At 43.6% G+C, this 12,729-nt stretch overlaps 1 protein-coding gene across 3 annotated transcripts in view; it reads left to right on the top strand.

Moving 5' to 3' along the window:
- The window catches only part of CROT (carnitine O-octanoyltransferase), a 40,715-nt gene extending 28,311 nt beyond the window's left edge, over window positions 1–12,404 (top strand). For 2 of the 3 annotated variants that reach the window (XM_056519104.1, XM_056519105.1), the window contains 5 exons: window positions 1,117–1,240; window positions 2,236–2,314; window positions 5,380–5,473; window positions 7,868–7,987; window positions 9,883–12,404. In XM_056519104.1, coding sequence (XP_056375079.1) covers window positions 1,117–1,240; window positions 2,236–2,314; window positions 5,380–5,473; window positions 7,868–7,987; window positions 9,883–10,003 — 538 coding nt within the window. In that variant the 3' untranslated portion in view covers window positions 10,004–12,404. The remainder of the gene's footprint in view (window positions 1–1,116; window positions 1,241–2,235; window positions 2,315–5,379; window positions 5,474–7,867; window positions 7,988–9,882) is intronic. The other variant, XR_008843825.1, reaches the window with a different exon arrangement.
- The last annotated feature ends 325 nt before the right edge of the window (window positions 12,405–12,729 follow it).

Raw genomic sequence — 12,729 nt, forward strand, 5'->3', positions numbered from 1 at the left:
AACAGCTGGAGGCACTCTGGTTGAGAAACACTTCCCTAACTTGCCCTAACTTGAAGGCTCTCTAGGCATATCGCATATCTGGGACCCCCAGTGATCAGCTATTAAAGGGGTACTCCAGTGGAAAAAACATTTTTTAAATCAACTGGTGCCAAAAAGTTAAACAGATTTGTAAATTACTTCTATTTAAAAAAACGTAATCCTCCCAGTACTTATCAGTTGCTGTATGCTCCACAGGTAGTTGTGTAGTTTTTTTCTTTCTAATCACAGTGCTCTCTGCTGCCACCTCTGTCTGTGTCAGGAATTGTCCAGAGTAGGAACAAATTCCCATAGAAAACCTCTCCTGCTCTGGACAGTTCCTGACATGGACAGAGGTGTCAGCAGAGAGCACTGTGGTCAGACTGGAAAGAACTACACAACTTCCTCTGGAGCATACAGCAGCTGATAAGGATTACGATTTTTAAATAGAAGTAATTTACAAATCTGTATAACTTTCTACCACCAGTTGATTAGAAAAAAATAGTTTCCCCCCGGAGTACCCCTTTAACCTGACAGTAAGGGCTTGTTCACAATAAGGGCTTGCTGATGTTGAGTTGTTCTTTTCTGTCTAAGTGCTCTCTGATGACACCTGTCTCGGGAACCGCCCAGTTTAGAAGCAAATCCCCATAGCAAACCTATTCTACTCTGTGCAGTTCCCGAGACAAGCAGAGATGTCAGCAGAGAGCACTGTTGCCAGACAGAAAAGAACAACTCAACTTCAGCAGCTGATAATTATTGGAAGGATTAAGATTTTTTAATAGAAGTAATTTACAAATCTGTTTAACTTTCTGGTGCCAGTTGATGTAAAAAGAAAATATTTTTCCTGGAATACCCCCTTAAGAAAGTGTAAATCATCACTGCAGCCCCCATGTTTCTTAAGATTGATCCAGGTCCCAGAGGTTGGAACACTATTCCCGCAGACAGGTTTTTTGACAGGTAACAATAAATAAAGCGCCGTTTGTGAAACGCTGGTCGGTTGTTCATATTGTGTGCTCAATTAGCTGCATATCTCCAAAAAAGTACAAAAGCAAAAATTAGTAATGACTAATATGTCTGTTTTGTTTCCTCTCTGTGGCATAGCCCTGGTTGCTGTTATGAAACCGCTACGACTAGAATGTTCTATCACGGTCGCACAGAAACCATGAGGCCTTGCACAATGGAGGCTGTGAACTGGTGCCGGTCCATGCTGGATCCTGCTTCCACTGTAGGTTCTCACTTGCGCTTTACCTAATTTCCACTAGAGGGCGTGTACAAGACTATAGTATTATGCTGTCTATGTCTGATCGGTAGGGGTCCGTTCTAGCACTACTGCCTATTGGCTGAATAATCCCCTGTACTGTTTACCAGGCACAGCACAGTACTATTAAGGGTTAATGACATTTGGCGCATCTGAAGCTTTATTTTTTAAGCTTAATTTTTTAACTAGTGTATATTAAAAACATACATTTAATGTTATCTACATTATATAAAATATTGTTGCAAATAACAGGTACACTTTAAAGGGGATAAGATGTCTGATCACGGGGGTCCCGCCTCTGGGGAATCCTGCGATCTCCGTGCTGCACCTGGCATTTGTTTAGAGTGTCTGGTTCAGCGCCGGAGGCTCGTGACATTACGGCCACGCCCCCTCAATGCAAATCTATGGGAGGGGGCGTGGCGGCCGTCACGCCCCCTCCCATAGACTTGCATTGAGGGGGCACGGCCGTGACGTTGTGAGCTGGGCGTGACTGTGGCGTGACCGTGACTGAGCCTCCGCCCCCGCATCGCCAGTCATATGGCACGGAGCAAAGTTGGCTGCGGCACCTCAGACATCCGGTGTACGGAGCAAAGATCGATGGGGTCCCCAGCGGCAGGACCCCTGCGATCAGACATCTCATCCTCTATCCTTTTGGATAGGGGATAAGATGTCTAGGGGCAGAGTACCTCTTTAAGTAGTGGCTGTGCATGTTACTGCACCTCCCAGCAGATCAGTCCCATTCAACTGAATGGGACTGAGCTGCAGTACCGGGTACAGCCACTACTTTATGTACGGCGCTGTGACTGGTAAACGGTGAAGGAGATGAAGCAATTACAGCCCTTACATTCTGATGCCCGGTGAGGAGGCCAGGAATCCGACCCCCGCCAATCAGATATTGATGGCCTATCCTTAGAATTTAGGAAAATAATTTAAACTTATTTGCCATTTTTTATCATTTGCAGAAAGCCCAACGCCAAGAACTGATGCTCAAGGCTTTTGCGAAGCATAACAAACTGATGAATGAATGCCAACATGGCAAAGGTAAGTGGAAATAAGTCAGAAAACTCTGTGTAGCAGGGTGCCTCCAGCTGTTGGAAAATTACAACTTCCACAGCCTTTGGCTGTCTGGGCATGTTGGGAGTTGTAGTTTTGTCACAGCTGGAGGCACCCTGGTTGGGAAACACTGATCTGTAATGACTTTCCCTGCACCATTACCATCCATGGCTTTGCAGGTTTTGCATGTCAGTCCATTGTTCTTTGCGCAGCGCATTTAGTTCTTTCTTGTGATCAGTAGGGGGCGCTCTAGAAGGACGGCACATTACAGCATTATGAGATGTATTGCTCTGTCTGGAATATTTCTTGTTCTCTATTTCTGGATAGACACTATGGGGGAAGATCTATCAAAACCTGTCCAGAGGAAAAGTAGCTGAGTTGCCCATAGCAACCAATCAGATCGCTTCTTTCATTTTTGAAAAGACCTCTGAAAAATTAAAGAAGAGATCTGATTGGTTGCTTTGGGCAACTCAGCAACTTTTCCTCTTGACAGATGTTGATAAATCTCCCCCTATATGGATTAATAAAACATTTTGCTTTGTCTTGTTGTCATCCAACCCCCCCCCCTCCTCAAACCCCACATTGATAAAACTTTAAAGGGGTACTCCAGTGGAATTTTTTTTTTTTTAATGAACTGGTGACAGGAAGTTAAACAGATTTGTAAATGACTTTTATTAAAAAATCTTAATCCTTCCAGTACTTATTAGCTGCTGTCTGCTACAGAGGAAGTTTTTTTTCATTTTGAATTTTTTATTTTCTGTCTGACCACCGTGCTCTCTGCTGACACCTGATGCCCGTATCGGGAACTGTCCAGAGCAGGAGGAAATCCCCATTGCAAACCTATCCTGCTCTGGACAGTTCCTGACATGGACAGAGGTGTCAGCAGAGAGCACTGTGGACAAGACAAAAAATAATTTCCTCTGTAGCATACAGCTGCTAAAAACTACTGGAAGGGTAAATATTTTTTTAATAGAAGTCATTTACAAATCTGTTTAACTTTCTGGCACCAGTTCATTTACCCCTTAAGGACTCAGGGTTTTTCCGTTTTTCCACTTTCATTTTTTCCTCCTTACCTTTTAAAAATCATAACCCTTTCAATTTTCCACCTAAAAATCCATATTATGGCTTATTTTTGGCGTCGCCAATTCTACTTTGCAGTGACATTAGTCATTTTACCCAAAAATTCAAGGCGAAACGGAAAAAAAAATCATTGTGCGACAAAATCGAAGAAAAAACGCCATTTTGTAACTTTTGGGGGCTTCCGTTTCTACGCAGTGCATATTTCAGTAAAAATGACACCTTATCATTATTCTGTAGGTCCATACGGTTAAAATGATCCCCTACTTATATAGGTTGGATATTGTCGGACTTCTGGAAAACATCATAACTACATGCAGGAAAATGTATACGTTTAAAAATGTCATCTTCTGACCCCTATAACTTTATTTTTCCACATACAGGGCGGTATGAGGGCTCATTTTTTGTGCCGTGATCTGAAGTTTTTATCGGTATGATTTTTGTTTTGATTGGACTTTTTGATCACTTTTTATTCATTTTTTAATGGTATAAAAAGTGACCAAAAATACGCTTTTTTGGACTTTGGAATTTTTTGGCGCGTACGCCATTGACCGTGCGGTTTAATTAATTATTTATTTTTATAGTTCGGACATTTACGCACGCGGCGATACCACATATGTTTGTTTATTTTCTTTATTTACACTGTTTTATTTTTTTTTATGGGAAAAGGGGGGTGATTCAAACTTTTATTAGGGAAGGGGTTAAATGACCTTTATTAACACTTTTTTTTAAACTTTTTTTTTGCAGTGCACACACTGATCTATCATGCAGATCACTGGCGTGTATTAAAGGGGTATTCCAGGCAAAAACTTTTTTTTTATATATCAACTGGCTCCGGAAAGTTAAACAGATTTGTAAATTACTTCTATTAAAAAATCTTAATCCATCCAATAGTTATTAGCTTCTGAAGTTTTCTGTCTAACTGCTCAATGATGATGTCACGTCCCGGGAGCTGTGCATGATGGGAGAATATCCCCATAGGAACTGCACAGCTCCCGGGACGTGAGTCATCAGAGAGCAGTTAGACAGAAAAAAACAACTCAACTTCAGAAGCTAATAACTATTGGAAGGATTAAGATTTTTTAATAGAAGTAATTTACAAATCTGTTTAACTTTCTGTAGCCAGTTGATATATAAAAAAAAGTTTTTGCCTGGAATACCCCTTTAACACGCCTGTGATCATTGTTATCAGCGCTTGACTGCTCCTGCCTGGATCTCAGGCACGGAGCAGTCATTCGTCGATCGGACACCGAGGAGGCAGGTAAGGGCCCTCCCGGTGTCCTGTAAGCTGTTCGGGATGCCGCGATTTCACCGCACCGGTCCCGAACAGCCCGACTGACTATCCGGGATAGTTTCACTTTCACTTTAGAAGCGGCGGTCAGCGATCGGCGATGTGTGGTATTAGCCGCGGGTCCCGGCCGTTGATGTGCGCCAGGACCGACGCGGGGTAAAAAAAAAAACAAACGTTTTCCACCAGACTACCCCTTTAAGTTCAAGATGTTAAAGGGGTTATCCAGGACAGAGCTAGTTTCTTTCAAAAAAATCTGTGCCACCCCTGTCCTCAGGTTATGTGTGGCATTACAACTCTGCTCCATACACTTTAAAGGGGTACTCCGGCCCTGAGACATCTTATCCCCTATCCAAAGGATAGGGGATAAGATGTCTCACCGCGGGGGTCCCGCCACTGTGGACCCCGGCACGGCTGTCACACCCCCTCCCATAAACTTGCATAGCGGGGGGTGATGTCACATGGGGGGGCGGAGTCGTGACGTTACGATACTCCGGCCCCGTGGTCGCCACCCGGCTGTTAGGGGATAAGATGTCTCAGGGCCGGAATATCCCTTTAAAGGACTGAGCTGCAATACCACACACAACCTGAGGACAGGGGTGGTGCTATGTTTTATTTAATTTCAGTTCTGCTTTGCTAATGACACATATACGGCACTGAAAATGTCTTTATTTTTATCTACTTGCAGGATTTGATCGGCATCTGTTGGGTCTTCTCCTCATTGCAAAAGAGCAAGAACTTCCTGTACCAGAACTGTACAGCGATATGGCATTCACAAAGAGGTTATTATAATTCCGACATTATAGGGCAGTATTTCGCAACCAGTGTGCATTCAGCTGTTGCAAAACTACAATTCCCAGCATGCCCGGACAGCCGTTGGCTGTCCGGGCATGCTGGGAGTTGTAGTTTTGCAACAGCTGGAGGCACGCTGGTTGCAAAACACTGCTATAGGGTATATATTTAGCTGGGAGGATACAGGTTTACACAAATAGTTGTAGGTATAAATTTTTCCACTGTACTTTGTGATAATACTTTAATACATCAAAATGTACACTGCAGTGAAGATAGTGTGTGTGTATATATATATATATATGTATATATATATATATAATATATATATATATATATATATATATATATATACTCGAGTATAAGCCGAGTTTTTCAGCACGATTTTTCGTGCTGAAAACACCCCCTCGGCTTATACTCGAGTGAACTCTCCGACCTCAGTGGTCTTCAACCTGCGGACCTCCAGATGTTTCAAAACTACAACTCCCAGCAAGCCGATGGCTGTCCGGGCATGCTGGGAGTTGTAGTTTTGAAACATCTGGAGGTCCGCAGGTTGAAGACCACTGCCCTGACCTTCGTCATCATCCAGCCCCCCCTCCCCCCTTTAGTTTTGTACTCGCCTCCGCTCGGCAGGGCGTTCGGGTGAGCTGGTCCGGGCCATCTGTGCTGCAGGACTGTCCGGTGGGGAGGGATAGTCATTCCGGGCTGTCCATCTTCACCGGGTGGGCCTCTTCTCCGCGCTTCGAGCCCGGCTCCGTAATAATGACGTTGCCTTGACGACGACGCTCAGGGATGTTAATGAGCAACGTCCCTGTGCATTGTCGTCAAGGCAACGTCATTATTCCGGGGCCGGGCGCGAAGAAGAGGCCCACCCGGTGGGGTTTAAATTTTTTTTTTTTCCTGTTTTTTTGGGGTGAAATTAGGGGCCTCGGCTTATATTCGGGTCGGCTTATACTCAAGTTTATACGGTGTGTGTGTGTGTGTGTGTGTGTGTGTGTGTGTATATATATATATATATATATATATATATATATATATATATATATATATATATATATATATATTTATGTATGTATATGTGTATATATATATAGCAGGAACGCAGCACTCCAGAGGAAAAAATGTGCACAGATGCCTACTGTGTCAGGTCCAGGTTGGGGACCCCTCCAAAACGCAAAGCAAAAATGGACAGTGGCACACCAAGTGAAAAAAAGAAAGGTGATTTATTCAAAAAAACGTGTTAGGCAACGTTTCAGCTGGCTCACCCAGCCATTTTCAAATTAGGGGCCTCGGCTTACATTCGGGTCGGCTTATACTCGAGTTTATACGGTGTGTGTGTGTGTGTGTGTGTGTGTGTGTATGTGTGTGTGTATATATATATATATATATTTATGTATATAAAATCTGTATACCAGCGCTACTGATGGTGATGCCTACAGCAGCTGAAAAATACAGGGGGACTCCCCTGATAACCACACCACAAAATTGTACAAAGAGTAAATATAATGTATTTCAGCGCTTAATAGGACTTAAGAATTATATATATGCTTGAAAATGGCTCTGGCTTTTTTGGAGTGCTGCGCCATTGGAATTTTATATATATATATATATATATATATATATATATATATATATATATATATATATATATAGTGCACTAAATATTTCTACCATTAGTTGGTACATTACAGTATTGCCTATTTCTTCATATTCTGATATTCTGTTTTGAACATGGGCATGTGTCACATTAGCACACCATGTGGTTATACATGGTATTGCAATCTAAACCTTACTTAAAGGGGTACTCAGGTGGAAAAAAAAAAATTTCAAATCAACTAATGCCAGAAAGTTATACAGATTTGTAATTTATTTCTATTTAAAAATCTTAATCCTTCCAGTACTTATCAGCTGCTGTATGCTCCAGAGGAAGTTGGGTGGTTCTTTCCAGTCTGACCACAATGCTCTCTGCTGACACCTCTGTCTGTGTCAGGAACTGTCCAGAGCAGAAGCAAATCCACCTCTCCTGATCTGGACAGTTCCTGACATGGACAGAGGTGTCAGCAGAGAACACTGTGGTCAGACTGGAAAGAACTACACAACTTCCTCTGGAGCATACAGCAGCTAATCAGCTGATAAGTACTGGAAGGGATACGATTTTTAAATTTAAATGTAATTTACAAATCTGTATAACTTTCTGGCACGAGTTGATTTAAAAACAATTGTTTTCCACCGAAGTACCCCTTTAAGTGTTATATAAAAGATGCAAAGCGATAGAAACCTAACGGTTACATTTTATTTGATGAATGTTTACTATGTTATTCTGCATTGGCGTCAGACATCTAATATTCCATATACTCCTCAGATATGTTTTATTGGTTTTTCAACAGTGGGGGCGGCGGGAACTTTGTCCTTTCCACGAGTCTTGTCGGCTACACACCGGTCCATGGAGCTGTGGTTCCCATGATACACGATGGATATGGCTTCTTCTACCGAATCCGAGATGATAGGTTTGTCTTACAATTACAAATGTTTAAAGGGGTATTCCAGAAAATAACTTTTTTTTTTTTTCATATCAACTGGCTCCAGAAAGTTAAACAGATTTGTAAATTACGTCTATTAAAAAATCTTAATCCTTTCAGTACTTATGAGCTAATGAAGTTGAGTTGTTATTTTCTGTCTAAGTGCTCTCTGATTACACCTGTCTCTCTACTGACCTCTCTGCTTTCTACTGACCTCAGTGCTCTCTACTGACATCTCTGCTTGTCTCGGGAACTGCACAGAGTAGAAGAGGTTTTCTATAGGGATTTGCTTCTAAACTGGTCGATTCCCGAGACAGGTGTCATCAGAGAGCACTTAGACAGAAAAGAACAACTCAACTTCATCAGCTCATAAGTACTGAAAGGATTAAGATTTTTTAATAGAAGTAAATTACAAATCTGTTTAACTTTCTGGAGCCAGTTGATATATAAAAAAAAGTTTTTTGCTTGGAAAACCCCTTTAATGTTGAGCACATGACTACATATGACCCTGGATGGTGCAAAAAAGAGTGAAAAGCTCACACACGTTCCTACATCAGCTCGTCCCTGGAGTACATTTATGCATTTTTGCGCAAGTTATAAATTCAGCGCATCAACCAATGCTACTGGAAGCGCACAACAAGATAAATGACTATTCCAGCGCAGACAGCATAAGAATAGCGCAAAGTTAGATGATAATTTCAGCATAAGTCAATTTGCAATGTAAAAACACACTGCACGCGCAATTTTGCAGGTGCACGCCAAATGATAAATTTTCCCCTATAGTGTCCGCCTGCCGGGATCCTTAGTGATCAGCAACCACCTGTGGGGAAGCCTTGCAGTAAGTGTTCAGTTCTGTTTGCAGCGCCACCACAGTCGAAGTTAAGCATTACACAGTGTCCCTCCATTTCTACACATTGTCTACGTGTTGTCTGGACCGGACAGGATAGGTCCTCCAGAGTAAGAGACCCTCTTTATAACTGTTTTTTACTGTGGCTCAGAGATATGATATTAAATAGGAGGGTATAGGAAAACAAGGTTTTGTAAACTGGACTCCCCCATTAGGTAGAAGTCCCCAGTAGATAGGGGATCCCCCCTGTTAGGTAGAAGCCCCTAGTAGGTAGGGAATAGCCCCCATTAGGTATGAATTTCCCACTGTTAGGTAGAAGACCCCAATAGGTAGGAAATCCTCCCCCATCCCCTTAATTAGGTAGAAGACCCCAGTAGATAGGGAATAGCCCCCAGTAGGTAGGAACCCCCCCCCCCCTATTAGGGAGAAGCCCCCCAGTAGGTAGGAAATCCCCCCTATTAAGAAGAAGCCCCCAGTAGGTAGGAAATCCCCCCTATTAGGTAGAAGCCCCCAGTAGGTAGGAAATTCCCCCCTATTAGGTAGAAGCCCCCAGTAGGTAGGAAATCCCCCCCTATTAGGTGGAAGCCCCCAGTAGGTAGGAAATCTCCCCCTATTAGGTAGAAGCCCCCAGTAGGTAGGTATTCCCCCTATTAGGTAGAAGCCCCCAGTAGGTAGGTATTCCCCCTATTAGGTAGAAGCCCCCAGTAGGTATGTATTCCCCCTCTATTAGGTAGAAACCCCCAGTAGGTAGGAAATCCCCCTATTAGGTAGAAGCCCCTAGTAGTAGGTAGGGATCCTCCTATAAGATAGATGCCATCTTTACAATTGACAGCCTTATTTTTTTTTTTTTTGGCCCATAATAGCAGAACCTGACCATCTATTTGTATATGGTGGTCATCTTGGGTGGCAGTTTTTACAATAAGGTTAATCTTGCGACCCTGTTGATTCTATCATTGTTATAGATTATATTAATTTAATAGTCTGAACATTCTGGTAATCCAGCAATCTTCTAGACTTCTTTTTTGTCATTCTTCAGGTTTGTTGTAGCCTGCACTGCTTGGAAGTCCAGTCCTGAGACCGATGCCGAGAAGCTGTGCCGGACCGTGTTCCAAAACTTCAGCGACATGCTCGAGCTGATGGTTAGCGCTCAGCTGTAGTCGGTGATGGCCTCCCGCCTGTGCGTCTGTTCCTTTACATCATCACTTCTAGTCCTTAGCACAATGTTTACAAATCCTCACAGAGCAATAGTCGTATATCTGGATCCGCCACCGCGCTACAGACAGAGCCGGCCACATTGTCCTCCACAATCATCAAGGCAATTTAAAGGGGAGCTCCACTTGGACTGACCTCTTTTCATACAGCAGTTGTCTTCCGCAATGCCAGCCTGTTTGGCGTCTACTTATGCAACTGCCTCAAGTGTCCTATGATACCATGGTGCCTTTCTTATCCTTTATCCAAAGAAATATAAAGTGCGCATTGGTGAAGCCAATCCCAACGTTCGTATCACTGGGTGGGAGATTTATCAAAACTGGTGCAATGGAAAAGGTTACTTTTGGTCCACGGCTCCATCTTTCTTTTGCACCAGCGTTGATAAATCACCCCTGGGTCTTATAATTGGGTCACCTGGCTTTTCCATAGCATTGATGATGCTTGTTGAATGTACAGCACATTTCTTAGAGGGCCTGTCGCCTCCCCTGACACATCTGTAGTCCCCATTAAAATAACAATTAAAGGGTTACTCCAGTGTCCAGAACATTTACGGGTATTTGCTCGGTACGGGCTACGGCGCTCGTGACGTCACACCACACCCCCTCAATGCAAGTGACGCCACGCCCCCTCCCATAGACTTGCATTGAGGGGGGGGTGACATCACAAGGGGGCGTGGCCATGATGTCACGACCCCCCCCCCCGCACCCAAGAGTTCTGAATAAACGTTCCGGACGCTAGGGTAGTGGAGTACCCCTTTTTAAGGAGAGTTTTTAAAGCCCAACATTGTGTTATTCCTCCCTGAAATGTGAGTGTGTCTAATTGGGGGGGTTATGTCCCTACACAGCCTGACATTGTACGATCAGAGCTGACTTTCCCCTTCGACCATGAGGAATAAAGTACAACACACAATTTAAAGAAAGGATGTCAGGGAATTCTTTTATAGGCAATAGGATTGCCTCGATACCATTTTTTTAAAAATGGAGTACTCCCTAACACCGATTACCCCCAATAGGTCGGTAGGGAATCCGCCTCAATAGGTAGAATCCCTCAGTAGGTAAGGAAAAAACCCTATAAGGTACAATCCCCCAGAAGATAGTTGGGTAGGGAATCCCCCTATTAGGGAGTAGCCCCCAGAAGATAGAAAGGTAATACCCCCATTGGGTAGAAGATCCTAGTAGATAGATAGGAAGTTAATACCCCTATAAGGTAGAAGCCACCAGTAGGCAACGAATTCCCCCTATTGGGGAGAAGCCTCCAGTAGATAAGGAATTCCCCCTATTGGGGAGAAGCCCCCAGTAGATAAGGAATTCCACCTATTGGGGAGAAGCCCCCAGTAGATAAGGAATTCCACCTATTGGGGAGAAGCCCCCGATAGATAAGGAATTCCACCTATTGGGGAGAAGCCCCCAGTAGATATGGAATTCCACCTATTGGGGAAAAGCCTCCAGTAGATAAGGAATTCCACCTATTGGGGAGAAGCCCCCGATAGATAAGGAATTCCACCTATTGGGGAGAAGCCCCCGGTAGATATGGAATTCCACCTATTGGGGAGAAGCCCCCGGTAGATATGGAATTCCACCTATTGGGGAGAAGCCCCCAGTAGATAAGGAATTCCACCTATTGGGGAGAAGCCCCCGGTAGATATGGAATTCCACCTATTTGGGAGAAGACCCCGGTAGATAAGGAATTCCCCCTATTGGGGAGAAGCCTCCAGTAGATAAGGAATTCCACCTATTGGGGAGAAGCCTCCAGTAGATAAGGAATTCCACCTATTGGGGAGAAGCCCCCGGTAGATAAGGAATTCCACCTATGGGGGAGAAGCCCCAGTAGGTAGGGAACCCTCCCAATTAGGTAGAAGACCCCAGTAGTTAGGTAGGAAACCTCCTATTAGGTAGATGCTCCCATTTAGTAGTTTACCTCCAAAAGAAAATAAAAAAAAATCCCAGTCACTTTTCCTCTGCTCCCGCGCTGAGGCCTTTGCATCCTCTGCTCCGTTAGTGGTCCAGGACATTCTCCTTCTAGCAGGTCCTGCACCACTCCAGATAACATGAGGAACGATGAAGAGGCCTCCGTGTGGAAGCAGAGTGAAAGTGAGAGGGAATTTTCATTTGTAGGAGACTTTTTTTGGGGGGGGGAAAACTACGTCTGTCTCTGCCAAATGATCACATGGCGTCCACTTGATCTGCAGGTTTCGGGGACATTTGTATAAGTACGCGTGCAAATGTCTGTTATCGGTGCCGATACAAGTATCTGTATCAGGTCATCCTTTAAGGGGTACTCCACTAGAAAAAAAAACATTTTTTAAATCAACTGGTGGCAAAAAGTTAAACAGATCTGTAAATGACTTCTATTAAACAATCTTAATCTATCCAGTACTTATCAGCTGCTGTATGATCCGCAGGAAGTTCTTTTCTTTTTGAATTTCCTTTCTGTCTGACCACAGTGCTCTCTGCTGACACCTCTGTCCATGTCAGGAACTGTCCAGAGCAGGAGAGGTTTTCTATGGGGATTTGCTCCTACTCTGGACAGTTCCTAAAATGGACAGAGGTGTCAGCAGAGAGCACTGTGGTCAGACAGAAAGGAAATTCAAAAAGAAAAGAACTTCCTATGGAGCATACAGAAGCTGATAAGTACTGGAAGGATTACGCTTTTTTTAATAGAAGTCATTTACACA

Source organism: Hyla sarda, chromosome 5 (genome assembly GCF_029499605.1).
Source record: "Hyla sarda isolate aHylSar1 chromosome 5, aHylSar1.hap1, whole genome shotgun sequence".
In the NCBI taxonomy this organism is placed as follows: domain Eukaryota; kingdom Metazoa; phylum Chordata; class Amphibia; order Anura; family Hylidae; genus Hyla; species Hyla sarda.